This window comes from Prinia subflava, chromosome 1 (assembly GCF_021018805.1).
Source record: "Prinia subflava isolate CZ2003 ecotype Zambia chromosome 1, Cam_Psub_1.2, whole genome shotgun sequence".
Classification (NCBI taxonomy): Eukaryota; Metazoa; Chordata; class Aves; order Passeriformes; family Cisticolidae; genus Prinia; species Prinia subflava.
Genome location: NC_086247.1, coordinates 1883385 through 1897740, shown reverse-complemented (window position 1 = coordinate 1897740; position 14356 = coordinate 1883385). Strand labels below are relative to the sequence as shown.

General features: G+C 49.8%; 1 protein-coding gene across 1 annotated transcript; it reads right to left on the bottom strand.

The window, feature by feature from the left end:
- Positions 1 to 5501: 5501 nt before the first annotated feature.
- ARC (activity regulated cytoskeleton associated protein) lies at positions 5502 to 12591 on the bottom strand. The gene is made up of 3 exons (XM_063405389.1): positions 8336 to 12591; positions 7632 to 7792; positions 5502 to 7249 (listed from the first exon to the last, which is right to left on the bottom strand). The coding sequence occupies exon 1, from the start codon at positions 11085 to 11087 to the stop codon at positions 9873 to 9875; it is 1215 nt and encodes a 404-aa protein (XP_063261459.1). The 5' UTR covers positions 11088 to 12591; the 3' UTR covers positions 5502 to 7249; positions 7632 to 7792; positions 8336 to 9872.
- Positions 12592 to 14356: the final 1765 nt, after the last annotated feature.

Sequence of the window (14356 nt, the reverse complement as noted above, 5' to 3'; positions counted from 1 at the left end):
TGTGCAGATTTCCTGCCTTCCCTCAGCACCAATTTTTATGGTGTAAGAACTTAGGCTGGCCTAAACGCTTGAGTGTCCAAACTTAATGAGGATCAAAGGTGGCATTAATTCAGCCAAGCTTAATTCATTCCCAGACACGCCTTTCTGATCAAGCCAAAGGGAAGGGAACCACGCTGCATTCAGGTCACCTTAATTCTGAAACAGACTGAAGACACAGCTCTGAAAGCCTTCCAAGTAATTTCTGGCGTGGCCATGCCTTGGTTCAGTTTGGATTTGCTTTTCTGGAACTCTCTGTGTAGGGGAGTCCTCAGGGACAAAGATCTTTGGGAAATGGTGAATTGGGGTCTCCTTTGCTTGACTGCACGGAGATTTAGGAACCTTTACTGAACACGAGGGAAAAAATGGTGATTTCTGAGGAAACTGAGTAAGGAAAGCACAGAGCAGTGATGGAGCTGCTTTCTGGGAAAGGCCACCCTGTCCTCTGCTTCCAGCACTTGCAGTTCAGCCATGTCCCTCATTTTCCACACCAGGAAATGGGGATGCTCTGCGTGAGGTGGAAGGGAGCTCTGAAAACAAGACATTGGTTTGGGGGTCCTACACAGAACAGAGGGGTCTGCAGTCGCTTTTCCTTCCTGCCTTCACCCTTGGGTATTTTGTAAATCCCTCTCTCCAACCTCTGCCTCCTCTGGAAAATCAGGGAACACCACCTGGAATGTCCTCAGTAACTCCAGGACTGCAGGGAATGCAGGTTGCCCTAAAGAGCTGATGGTCTTTCCGTGACTGGAGAATCATGGAATTATTTAGGTAGGAAAAGACCTCCAAGACCATTGAATCCAACCTTTAACCCAGAACTGCTGAGGCCACCATCAAAGACACCTTACTGTGGCCTTCCAGGGCCTGAAGTGGCTTCGGGAGAGCTGGAGAGGGACTTTGGACAAGAAACTGGAGGGACAGGACAAGGGGAATGGCTTTAGATTGCCAGAGGGTAGATTTAGAAAGGATGTTGGGAAGGAATTCTTCCCTGGGAGGGTGCTGAGGCCCTGGCACAGGGTGTCCAGAGAAGCTGTGGCTGCCCCTGGATCCCTGGAAGTGTCCAAGGCCAGGACAGAGTTTGGGATAGTGGAAGGTGTCCCTGCCATGGCAGGGGCTGGAATGAGGGGCTCTGGGGGGTTCTTCCCAACCCGAACCATTCCGTGACCAGCACAGACTTCCTCAAGTACTGCCCTGACATCACTGCCGAAACCTAGGACAGATTTGAAGGCTGTTACTTAAGGTAAAACCCTGAAGTTTGGCTTTTTTCCTGCTGTCAAGATTGCCAGTGAATTCAAGCCCTCCACTGGACTTGTAATTTTCCAAGTGTGTAACACAGGTTTTGTAATCCTGGTCACAAAGAGGGATTATCCCTTGACACTGGTGGGAAAATATGTTCTGGGTGAGGAAGGGTTTCACACCATTCCAGTGACACTCAGAATATTAAAAATCCCTGAAATTCCTACAGCAGATGAGCACAGAGAGTGGAAATCCTGCAACAAGGGAATTATCTGAGTTTATTTAGTTGAATAATCAAATCAGGAGAGGGCAAAATAGGGCAAAGTCAGGTCAGATGAGAAACTCTCCTGATATTCCAATCAATTAAAATGAAGCTGGAAAAAGACATTTCTTCTTGCACCAACTCAGCACAAGCCTCAGAGTCCCAAAACAGTAAATTCCAGTTCTTTTTTGAGCTTTATAACCTTTTTCTTACTTTTTTCTTTCTTTCTTTAGTTTTTTTTTCCCAAGATGAAATCAGCTTTTAAGTGGTGTTTTTCAGAAAGCAGAAATTAAAAAGCTAGTTTTGAAAATGTCAAAATTCAATTCCTTTAGAAAAATACAAAACACTTCATGCCACCAAGTGGTTCTGTAAGATTTAGGACTAAACAAAATCCGACTTTTTACATTCTTTCTTTTTTTTTTTTTTTTTTTTTTAATGTAGTATTTTCTGAGCACATGTGGGAGGCATGAAAGAACTCATCAACTCCGTATCAGAAACATGAAGGATTTTATTGAGCTTAGGAATCCCTGGTTTTGCAGGGTATAAATTCATAGGATGGGAAAATGATTTGGGTTGAAAGTGACCTGGAAAATCATCTCATCCCAGCCTCTGCCATGGGCAGGGACACCTTCCACTGTCCCAGGCTGCTCCAAACCCTGTCCAAATGGCCTTGGACACTTCCAGGGTTGGGGCTGCCACAGCTTCTCTGGGAATTCCATTCCAGGGCCTCCTCACCCTCACATGGAAGAATTTCTTCCCAATGTCCCATCTAAATCTCAATTCCTTCATCTTAAGGCCATTCCATTCCTTGTCCTATCATGCCATGCCCTTGTGAAATTCCCACTCCAGCTCCCTTCTAGGCATATGAATTCACAAGCTGAAAGATGAGAAACGTCCAAGATGAGATGACTGAAAACCACACTGACACTGCAGGCTCACTTTAATTTACCAGGATCCTGAAAATGCCTAAATATATCCTAAAAAGTAATTAAATTGGCCGTGTCTTCCATAAAAATCACCACAAACTGTGTCAAGAATCGAGCCGGATGTACACAGCAACCCTCCTTTCAATTCCTAATGATTAAAAATCAGCTGGAAAAACACAAAACCTGCCTGCAACCCATCCTTGGTACAAATGAGTGTTGCAGGAACAGGTCTGGGAAAACGTCCTGCTCCTTGATGGGAGCGAGCACCCAGAGCTCACCAGAGCAGTTTGGATGTGATAAGTGGAGCCATTAGAGCCCGTTGTGTCAATAATGGAAATTTCACAGCCTTCCCTAATTACGTGAAAAAAGGAGATCCAGGGGAGCAGTTGGGCTGCGCAAACAGACAAGGCCTGCCTGGAAAGTCAATAAATATGATTTACATCACTGGATGGTGTAATCTCTTTGATTAAAAAAAAAAAAAAAAAAAAAAAAAGGAGATAGACAAAAACCAAAAAAGGCTAAAAACAAGGGGGAAAAAAGAAACAAAGCAACCTGGTCTAGTGGAAGGTGGCCCTGCCCATGGCAGAGGGGTGGAACTGGATAATCTTTAAGATCCTTTCCAACCCAATCATATCAATATATTTGTATGTGCAACAGACCCATCTTGGCTCCTTCTTTCAGCTGTCCTGAATAAGCAAATTAAGGAGCCCATCAGTACAGTCACAAAAAAGAAAGAAGAAAATAAAAATTACCAATAAAAATCATGAAGGATTAATGATGTTTTTCTCGGTTCTGTAAGTGCTTGGCCTCACGTGGCTTCTCCACCATTTACGGAATCATGGAATCATTACAGTTGGAAAAGACCTTTGAGATCATCCAGTCCATCCATGGACCTGGTACAGCAGATCCACCACTAAACCCTGTCCCCAAGTGCCACATCCACAAGGCTTTTGAGCACCTCTAAGGATGGTGATTCCAGAGTGCTCCAATCACCCTTCCTGTGAAGAATTTTTCCCTAATAGCTAAACCACTCCTGGTGCAACCCGAGGCTGTTTGCTCTCTGAATACCTCTGCATTTTGGCTCTTGCCCCAGAAAACACAGGGATGGTTCCCACTCTGATTTTGAAGGGGATTTCGGTAGTTTGAGGCAGTTAATCCATCACTGGGCTCCATCCATTCCAGGTGACTCCCTGCTCTAAGAGCCAGGAGCAGTAATAAGGCATTTTTTCATTAATTAATGAGAGTAGGTCCAACGACTCTCTAGGGATTCTCATCTGGAACTGACAGAAAGTAAGGAAATAATTATGATTACAGTCAAACCTGAAAGACTCTGAGACAAAAGTGGAAACATTAAGAGTTTACCTGGCACAGGCAGGCATTTTCCATCCTCGTCTTCCTCTCCCACCTCCCATCCCCATCCCTTCCATGTTCCTCCAGTGCAGTTTTGGCCATCAGTCCTCATCCCTTCTCCACACGACCTCTCTTTGCCTGTTCTCTCAGACATCCCTCACTGAAGCAATCCTTGATCTTGTGTCCTGTGGGAATGGGCTGTGTGGGGATGGGTGATGACAAGGACAGATTTTTCCCTCTTTAGTGTTTTTCCTGGTTTAAATTCCCAAGGTGTACAGTGGAGTTCTGCCCCCCTCTGCTGGAAGAGCTCAGCACCTCCAGCTGAGCTCAGTACCCTCCAATTTCCTGAGTTGGAAGGGACCCACAGGGATCAGCGAATCCAACTCCTGGCCCTGCACAGAACACCCCAAAAATCCCATCAGGTGCCCAAGAGCGTTGTCCAAATTCTTCTTGAACTCTGGCAGGGTTGGTGCAGCTCTTGCTGTTTTGTTCTGCAAGGATCAGGTTGTTCATGGCACTTTTGCCATGTCCATGGACCATGAAAAGTCTAAAGCTGCTCACCTGGAGCTTCTCTACCCTGTCACAAGTTGGGGTGACACTGGATGCACTTTTGTCACTGATCTGTCCCCTCAATGCTTTTTTCCCCCCACTTTTTTACCGATTCTGGCAGTTAAGGGCACAAAGGCAGAGTTCAGTTGTGGAGCCAAATCGCACCTTCAAAATTTCCTTCTCGCTCTTGCCAAGAGTTTGTGGTTGGATGAGCTGCAAAGAGCTGGAGACTCCAGGGCCAGCAGCTCTCCTTGAGGCATCTTTGGCCTTCAGATCATCTCTGCCTCTCCAACCTGAGCTCAAAAGGGGTCTCTGGGAAGTCCATTGGGCATTTATTCCCTGTTGTAAATGGAATGTATCCTTTTATTTCTCCAGCTGACCCACCCAAGTGCACATTGCCAGTTGCATCCCACCCTGGACTGCTTTCCTTCATTGGAGAAAGACCAGGGATGGAGCAGGAAATGGGGCTAAATCCATCTGAGGGCAAAGATTTTCTGGAAAAGGATTTGCAGAGGCAGAGTCCTTCATCCCTGGGCTGAGCATCTTTGGGGCCAGGAATCAATCTACTGCTAAAAAATAAACATTTCTGTTTAAAACATTCTGAGCTCCTTTCCCTGCTGTGTTCCCTGACTCCAGCCTGGATAACCCTGGGATGTTTTAGAGGTAATGAACCCAAGGAATTGTGAATGGATCAGATAACAAAGCCCCAGCTCCCGGGTCTCTGCTGGGTGGAGTGCTTCTCACTCACAAAGGCTCTTTGGTTGTCATATAGGTTTAATTTGAGGTTTAATTTCTTTACCTTGTCCTGTCTGGCCTCAGCTCTTCTGTGAATTCCTCGGACATGGCTGGGAATGTGAGTGTGCTCATTTCAAAGGTCCTTCTCTCAGCTGTACCCAGCAAGATCCACAGTCCCTCAAAGGGCCACTTCTCCCAACCTCATGGGCCACATCTGACTCAGTTTTATGGTCTGAACAACTCAGTGCTTTCCATTTTCATCTCAACCACACGCTTGTGCTAAGAAAGATTTTCATAAGCCAGGCAGCCCAAATAACCCCAAATTTTCAGAGGGCAATAGACACTTGAGTCACCCATGAACCAAGGAAAAAAAAAGACCAGAAAAGGAGGCAGGAAGCAATTGAAGCAGATATCTCAAAGTTTTATTGTATAAATCTACAAAAAGGCTTTGCTACAATAGCAAATCGAGTGTAGCACTATTCTACTGACAGGCTCTAGTGGCTTGGTGTGATCTTGTAACTCCAACATGACACATGAGGAATAAACTGCCTGATCCAGTCAGATCCAGGGCAGGTGATGTCGGCTTACAAAGACCTTTTGGCTTCAACCCCTACAACCTGCAGCGACTCGACGTTGTTTGCCTTTTGTACAAGGTTGTTTGAATTAATAATATCTCTAGTAAAAATAAAAACTCTAAAGTAGTTTCATCAGTAAATGTAAAATCGCCTAGGGAGGAAAAAAAATGCAGTGGTTGAAATCTGCTGAAGTTCCAGAGGTACAACACATCCACGCTTCTCATTCACGTGACTCTGCCCCAGGAAAATAAACTACCAGTCCTTCCTGGAGAGGCTGGTAATAAAAACCAGGGTGCTACAAGTAAAGCTTCAATTTGCTGGGAGCAACAATTGAAATCAAATCAGCCCAGGAGATTGAGTTCTGCACACTCCAAAAAGCCAGCTGAAAATGTAAAAACCTCAGGACCAAATGACCAAGTAGTACAGACAGGCTAATTCCCCAAAATAGCAGGAAAAGTAAAATGCCTATTGAGGCAGTCTAGTCCCTTGGAAGAGACAGGAAATTAAGCACCTCAAAATCAAATATCATTTAGACCTTAAGATGATGCCTGGGAACCTGCCTTTACATGGTTTTATGGAATTTTCCAGTCCTGGACATTTTTGCTGAGCCTTGTTGGAATGTGCCTTAGGACCCTCTGGCTTAATTCAAATGCAACAAAACACCACAGAATTTCAGTAATGTGGATTTTTTCGCTCAACACCCACACCCCCCACACTGACACACACACACACACACACACACAGAGGACAGTTGGCTCTGGAAGAGAGAGGAACCAACTGGACCTCTTCGGCTGAGAGATGAACCAAAAACTGTCTTGTCCAGCTCGCTCGAGCTCTTGTTGGGCTCCCTGGGTCTGGATGGAAACAGTCACTCCAAAGCCAGCACAAGAACCCCGGTTCTTGCAGTAACCCTGGCCCATGCAGATCCAGAGAGCGCCTGCTGCCTCACAAGGCTCCTTGCTGGCAAGACAGCTGGCCCAGACGTGCAGGCTCCAACAGTTCGGACAAGCATCTGCACCGTGGGATGCTTCTCCAAACTCCCGGAGCCCCTTTGAGGTTTGGAACTGATACCCGCATGAAATGAAGCTGCCCTCGGCTCAGGAGGGGTGAGTTACAGCATGGCCAGCGGGGAGGGTTCCTAGCCAAGGCAGGATCAGCCCATTGGCAAAGTTAATCAGGAGAGTTTTTTTGGTGAGGATCGTTATCTAGCGAAGATTTCTTCAGGTGAGTCCCGGCGGCCCCAGATCGCAGAGGTGCGGAATCCTCTCCACAGACAGCCAGCACAAGCCCAGCATCCCTGCTGTCCCCAAAGCCTGGACTCGGTTCTTCTCTTCTGGCCTCTCTTTCCATTCTCAGCACCTTCTTCTGTGCTTGGAGTACCTGGACCAGCTCAGGCTTTTCTTTGTCCCGCTGGAAGCAGCTTCCCAGGTTCACTCTGGCTCTCAGCACCTTGAAAATGGCATTGCACTGCATGGGAGGCTCTTTGGTGCAGGATTTGCCCTCTGTCTTCCTGCAGCACTTTCTTCCCCCCTGGAAAAGCTCTTGGACACAGAGAAGGAATCTCAGCAACAGCAGCAGGATCGCTGGAAAACAAAAAATAACCAACTCTGATTAGATTTTTAAAGTGGGGAGAAAGGGGGAATTCTCAGGAGCTGGGATTAAATTTTGCTGTGCCTGCAGCCTGGAAGACCCACCAGGTATTGGGGTCTAAGGATCTGCCCATGGTCCAGCCAAGGGAAAGCCACCACGTGCAGTCCCTGGAGCATCAATTTTTTGGGGCTGGTGTTTGGGTTCTGACACCAAGAAACTGAAATCCCACCCCTCTGCTGGTGCCAGGCTGCTGCAGCCCCTGGGACTGAGGTTTCCAGACCAGCACCGGTGTTTGCACCTGGGCTGTTCAATACCTTGGGTCAGGGCACTGGGGAGATTAAGGAAGGCCCACAGGGTAATATGGGGTGTAATTACCTGTGCCAGTCTTTCCTTCAGGTGGTGGATCTGGCAGCTGGTGGCTGAGGGTCCTGAGAGCAGGTCTGATGTTGAGGCCTTCGTTTTGCAGCTTTTTCTTTCCTCCCAAATGCTGCATGCTGCGAAGTGATTCCTTCTCAGAGGAGGATCTGAGTGAGTCACTGGAAGCAAGAGGAGACAAAGCTTGTAATACACGGCCAGCTCATCCTCAGCAGTGACTCCCACTCCCCCATCACTCAGCCCGGGTCACTGGTGAGAAATGCTCCTTTCTCTGCACACACAGCTGTTGACAAACTGGGAATGAGCAAGAGGAGAGCTCCCACCATTCCTGATTCCAGCTCCCAGCAAGGAGGCAGAGCAGAGCTGCAGCTCCTCTGGGCTGTGCACAGACCTGAAATGTGCTGCCTCAGCTGGGGACTCGAGCCCAGAGCTTCTCCGTGAAGGACAAGGCAGATCCTGGGGCTGGGCTAATTAGGAAGCTTCCCATTCTTTCCCCATATGAATCAGAAAGAGCAGGATACTGCCCTCTTTGGAAACTTTTCCCAGTGCTGCATTTCCCTTTGGCTGGCTCTCCCTTCCCCTTTCTCCCAACCCCAATGCCTCATATCCCATTTCAGCTGAGTTTTTATCCCAGGGCAAGTTTTCTCCTGGACATTCTCTGACCAGTTTAGCTCTGAGGAGAGAATGCCAGAGAGCTGCCTTACCTCCAGCCTCTTGGAAGGAGTCACAGCAAAGGCCTTCTGAGCCACCAGGGCCACGTGTCACGGCTGTGGCAGTGCCAGGAGCATCCCAGGGTCACTCCTGCTGCTGCATCCCTGCTGGTCATTTGGTCTGCTGGTGGATGCAGATGATGCCCAAGATGTGTCCAGCCTCAGGAAGCTTTGGAGAGCCAAACTTCAGGAATGTCTTTCTTCTCTCAGTCCTGTCATCAAACACTGGCCAAAGGTGAGTGCTGAGCATTTCCTGTCTCGACATGGAAAAAAAGTCACGGAGTCCAAGTCCATCTCCAACTGTGGCGAGATGTTGCAGGAATTTCTCTGTGAGCAGACAACGCTCTGTCCTCAGGTGCTCCAGGACAGGGGTGCCAGGCTTTCCAAGTGCATTTGGAGTCTGTCTGTGTGAGCAGAAACTCCTGGCAGCGATGCAGAGGCTAAAACTGTGCTGGGGCACACAGATCCTCTCTTCACTTCTTTTGGCTTTTACATGGCAAAAAGCTCCTGTTGTCTCCACACATCAGCATGGACTCGAGTTGCTGCTCTGGGGATATTTTGCTCTGAATTTAGGGTGTGTTTGTTTCACTCAAAGAATGAGGATTCATTTCCCTTCCCTCCCCCCAGTCTCTCTCAAAAGAGCTCTGGTGTCTCTCTCTCTCTACCTTGAGCACCCTCTCTTCTCTGAATGGAAGGAGACTGCTCCTTCAATAAATGAGCTCAGAATTTAATTAGAAACTCTATTGCCTGCTGAATGCACAGGATAATGTGCAGAGAAAGGATGAAATTTGCCTCTGCACTGCAGTGGCCTTGAATTGGAGTGAGCAGAAACTAAGACAAGAAGTAAACCAGTAAGAGCCTCTTGAGAGGAAACACATTAATGCAGGTATTAGGTGCAGTGAAATGAAAACCACAGAAAATAATCCAGATCCTTAAAGCTTTCAGCTCCTGAAATAACAGGATTTTTTTTTCCTTCCTAAAACTAAAAATAATCCAAAAAATTATTTTAATCCTTTGGAGCAAGTAAGAGCAGGAGATTTCCAAGTGAACAGAAACCCAGAGGATAATCAAAAACAGGCAAGGGTCAAAAGAAAGCCGTCTCCTCAGGACAGGGCCACCCTCTCCGAGGAGGGAGGAGAGAAGGAAAAAGAGAGATCCAGATGGGTAGGAACCCTCCACCAACTGCTGCACTCGTAGGAAGTCCTTGCGAGCTGCCAGCGCCGGGCGGCTGCTCCACAAGTTGGGAATTGTCTCTAGTGTCTTGTCAGGGGATTCTCATAAAATTGGCTGTTCCCCACAGCGGTGCCAGCAGGGTCCCCAGCACCACCGCACGGCACGGCCTGGGCGAGGGGGGCAGCCCCTCTCCCCCACCACCTCCCTCCCCCCAGGAGCAAAGTCAATGCCTCTGCTCTGGGCTGCTGGACTGAGCACTCCTCAGCTCTTGTCTCAGCCAGAACTCCCCTCCAAGGAGAAGCTTCCTAAATAAGCCCCCTTCTCCCTTCCACAGAACCCAGACGCCCCTCGGGGGAGCTCATATGACAGTGGCTGGGGGGCTGGGGGGCTCTGGTTGAGTCCCGTTGCTCGGCACGGGACTGGCGGTGGTTGAGGGGGGCACGGTCTCCACGGAGTCTCCTGGCTGAACCTCAGGGGTCCTCTGTGGGCTGGGCTCCTCAGAGTGCTCCATGTTGCCTTGGACTTCCTTCCCCCTCTGGATCAGCTGCTCTAAGGTCTTGGGCAGGGGGTAGCTCAGGAAACGCTTCAGTTTGGGCTGTAGGGTGCCTACCACGTACTGGATAATCTCCTCCTCGTCTGCATCCACATAGAGGGTCTGGTACAGGTCTCTCTTGCGCCAAAGGAATTGATCCAGGGGCTCCCCCTCTTTCTGGGGCAAATCCAGCTCCCTTTTGATAGCATCCCTAGTCAGAGTTCCCTCGCTGTACTGCAGGAACTCCTTCTTGAACTCGACCCAGTTTTTGACGGAGTCCTGCTTGTACTCCCACCACTTTTTAGCTGGGCCGTTCATGTGGTTTTGGATCTGAGACAGCCAATACTCCTCTGTTCCACCCACCTGCTTTAAGTATTCCTCCAAGTGGCTCAAGAACTCCCGGGGATCCTCAAACACCTGGGTCTCCACTGGGGAGGCTGGAGCGTCCTCCGACACGGAGACCCACTGGTAGGAATCGTGGCCCTGGGGGATGCTGGGCACCTCCCCGGGAGGAGGGGTCAGGGCATACATCTGGCTCATGTCCAGGGCATAATCATAAATCTCCCCCTCACCTGGCCTTATCTCTGGGCCTCCCACCCCGACGGACACCGTCTGCTTGCCCTGCTCCCCGGGGCAGTATTTGCCTCCCATGGACTCCAGGCGGTCAGCCCACTTTTCCAGGCGGAAAAACACTTCCTTCCAAACATTCATCTCCCTCTTGACCCACCTCTCCAGGTGGGCAATGGTCTCCTGGCATCTGGCCAGGCAGGCCTTGATGGACTTCTTCCACCTCTGGTTTTCGGTTGGGACATGGTCCTCTAAGTTGTTCTCCAACTTCCCCACGGATTTCTGCAATCCCTTCAGCTCCCGCTCCACCTGCTTGGAGACCTCTGTCAGGAGGTGCCGGTGGGTCCTCCGGACATGCTCCAGCATTTCTGCCCTGCACTTCCCTATCTGCAGGATCACATTGGGCTTGTTGGCGACTCCACGGTGCCCCTGGAAGGAGTGGACGCCCGCGCTGGTGACATTGTCCAGCTGCATGGCTCCGACCGTGCGAGTGGCAAACACGGAAAGAACTGGGTTACAAGCCCTAGCACTAAAGCTAGATCCCAAAAACTCCCACCACGACACTTCCTGAGAGACACACAGAGACTTCTAAACCCCCCGCCAAGGACTTTTGGACACAAACACAACCCAATCAGATATCACCGCAGAGAGCGAGCTGGTCGGTCCACGTGGATCCCACAGAGAGTTGTAGGCAAATCTCTCCCGGTGCCAAGCTGGAAGCGCCGGTCTTCACGTGCTCAGAGGTGTCCCAGAGAGAACCAGGATCCTCCAGGAACAAGGCAGAGGAGTTGGATAAGATGTCCAATCCCGCCGGGAATCTGGAACGCCGCAAAGTCCCCCGCCGGAGAAAATCACACAGAGATGCACAAAGAAGCTGGAAGCTGCAGCAAAAATCCGGGTGATTTCTCCTCGGGCGAACTCGGTGAGCCAAAAACCGCTTTCACTGGAGATGCGAAGAGCTGCTTCTCCTCCCTGTCTGAACTGCCACTAGTGCAGGCTCCTCCATCTACTTATACTCCACGCAGCTCAACATGTGGGTGGTGCCCAGCCTCCTCTCGCACTCTCAGCGCAGCGTTCATTGGAGGAAAAGCGAGGCCGGTGTCTGTGGCAACCCAGATTTTGGCAGCCTCCCCTCGCTCGCCACCCCCTCGCTCACGCCCCCAGACTCGACGCGAGAAGCGCTTGAAAAGGTGCTGGAGACAGTTGGAGAGATGGATGAGTAATCGCACCTTCCGCCCCTCGGAGCGCAGGAAAAACACTTATTCCTGCCACAACTCTTTACTCAGCAAGGTCATCATTAGCATGCATCCCCTGGCAGGGCTCGGGGAGGGCGGGATGAGGAGGAATCCGGTGTGTCAGACGCCCCCGGGCCCCCCGCACACCCCCTGTGCGCACACACACACACACAGGGTGAGCTCATTCCTCAGGCAAACGCCCGGGAATGGTGGTAAATCAGCAGCGAGGAAAGGAAAAAAAAGAAAAAAAAAAATAGGAAAGAGAGAGAAGAGAAAGGAAAGCAAAGAGGAGGGGGGAAACACTCAAAGGAGCCACTTCAGCACAAATTGCAGCGCTCCGGACTTTCTTAGGCTTTGGTAGGTGGGAGTCATCCCCGAGGCTTAATTGCACCAGACCGACCACTATCTTGGGAATATTGGGTTAGGAAGGGGGGGGAACGACATCCTGGTTCTTACACCGAATTAAATCCGCCCATCAAAAGCCTGTTCTGTACTTAGCTTTGAATCAGATGCTTAATCAGTGAGCCAACCCACCAGCGCAGATGAAGCTACATTTGTTCTTCGCTCCTGACAAGGCAGGAAAAGCCAACCATAAAAGGAGTCTCCGGGTCTTACATAAAGCAGAGATAAAGGATTCCCTAATCCGAGAGAGTTTCCCCGCCGGAACACCCTCGGAGAGGTGCTGAGGACATCTGGGCCTTCTCCTCCCTTCCCAGTGCCAGTGGCCGGAGGCAGTGGGATGCTGATTCATCAGGATAATCTAAAAAAGGGGTTTGAGCCTGTTGGCAGCAGGGTGGTGCTGGGGGGGTGCCCTGCCTGTGCCCGGGATGGTGGGCAGTGTGCCAGGGAGGCTTAGGATGGGTCCTCACCCCCAGAGATCCCGGCTGGGTGTTTCCTGGTGGGAATTCAGCCTCCCCAGAGGAGCAAAAAGAGGAGGAGGCAGAGGGTCTTTCAGTGAAGTCCAGCTGGAAGGAGGTCCCGGTGAGCCCAGGCATTTGCTTAAAGCAGAATCACAGACTGGTGGTGGTTAGGTTGAAGGGCATGAGGGGCAGGGGTCAGGATCCCCTTTCCCCCCCATAAATCTATGCCGTGTCTGTTCCCTAGCAGGTGATGGTTCTCAGGGAACAAGAGGGATATTTAGGGCAGCAGCAGCTGACCTAGAGGGGCTGCATGGTTTGGCTGAAGGGAGAGAGGGACAGTCAGTGGGGAAGGGGGACAAAACCCTGAGGGTGTAACACAGAATTCCTAACCCAGCAGCCCCTCCCAATGCCACTCCTTCGTGCATGACTGCCCTCTGCCTTGCTTATTTCTCCAATTTCACCCAGTTTTCCTAAACACAAGATTTTGGGGCATCTGTGTTTGTGTTCAGGAGTCAAATGTCAATCACCTGAGGGGTCGGGACAGATCTGGAGCCTTTTTTTTTTGCTGCGGTCTCAGCGTCCCAGAGTCTGCCTCAAAGCTGCTCTGCCAGGAAGAGATAACATGGCTTGGGATAGACTCTGCAACCTTTGTTATCTCTGGATTGGTGCAAAGATATTCCCCTGAGAGCTTTTCACCCAGGAACCCCAGAAATGACCCATAGGATGGGGACAATATAAAGTGTCAGTAACTCTGCAAGATGACCTGCTTTCAGCCTCTCCTTGTCCCATCAAATGCCAGAGTCTGGGATGAAATGGCTCCTAAACCTGATCCAAGAAATGAGCCCCTTTCCAGGCCCTGCTGCCTCTCTCTGCTCTTCCTTTCCTTTTCAGCTGGGGAGGAATCCTGGATCTGAACGGCCTCGTTTGACACTTGGCTTTTGTCGCAGGATCTCAGGATTATTAAGGATGAAAGGGACTAAGGAGGTTTCTAGCTCAAACTCCTACTCCAAGCTGAGTCAGCTGCTGGGTCAGCTGAGATAGTTTCAGATACTGAAAACCCCAGGGATGGCGTTTTCCTTGCTCAGAGGGATTTTTCCTTATACCCAAACTGAGTATCCTATTGGAATTTGGCCCTGATGCCTCCTGTCCTCTCACCAGCTACCAAAAGATTCCTGGTTCTGTCTCCTTGATAACCTCCCCCAGGTACAGGACACTGCTGTCAGGTCCCCCAAACCCATCACTTTTCCAGTGTCTAATCCCACACCAGGCACCAGCTCTGGCCATCCCAATGGCCTGAGCTCATTCCCTGTGATCAGTGTCTTGTGTTAAGAGGCCCAAACCTGATTGCAGCAGCTAAATATGATCTAAAATGCTCTGACTGGAAGGGGATAATCCCTTCTGATCTCCTGGCTGTATTTATTCTCCCACAATCCAAAATATTTTTTATTTATTTTATTTTTTGCTTCCAGGACATGCTGCTGTATCATCCTCAGCCTGCTGAGCACTCCCAGGTCCAGTTCTCCCAGTCAGTTGCTGCCAGAGACTCTTTTATCCCCAGAAATTCCAGAATTAGGCCTTGCTGAACATCACCACGTTTCTCTTGGCTCTTCCCTCCAGCTTTTCCAGGTCTCTGGGTTAATCTCATTCA

What these genes read in the sequence shown, in the direction of transcription:
- ARC (XM_063405389.1), bottom strand. Translation starts at nt 11,087, where the DNA reads ATGCAGCTGGACAATGTCACCAGCGCGGGCGTCCACTCCTTCCAGGGG.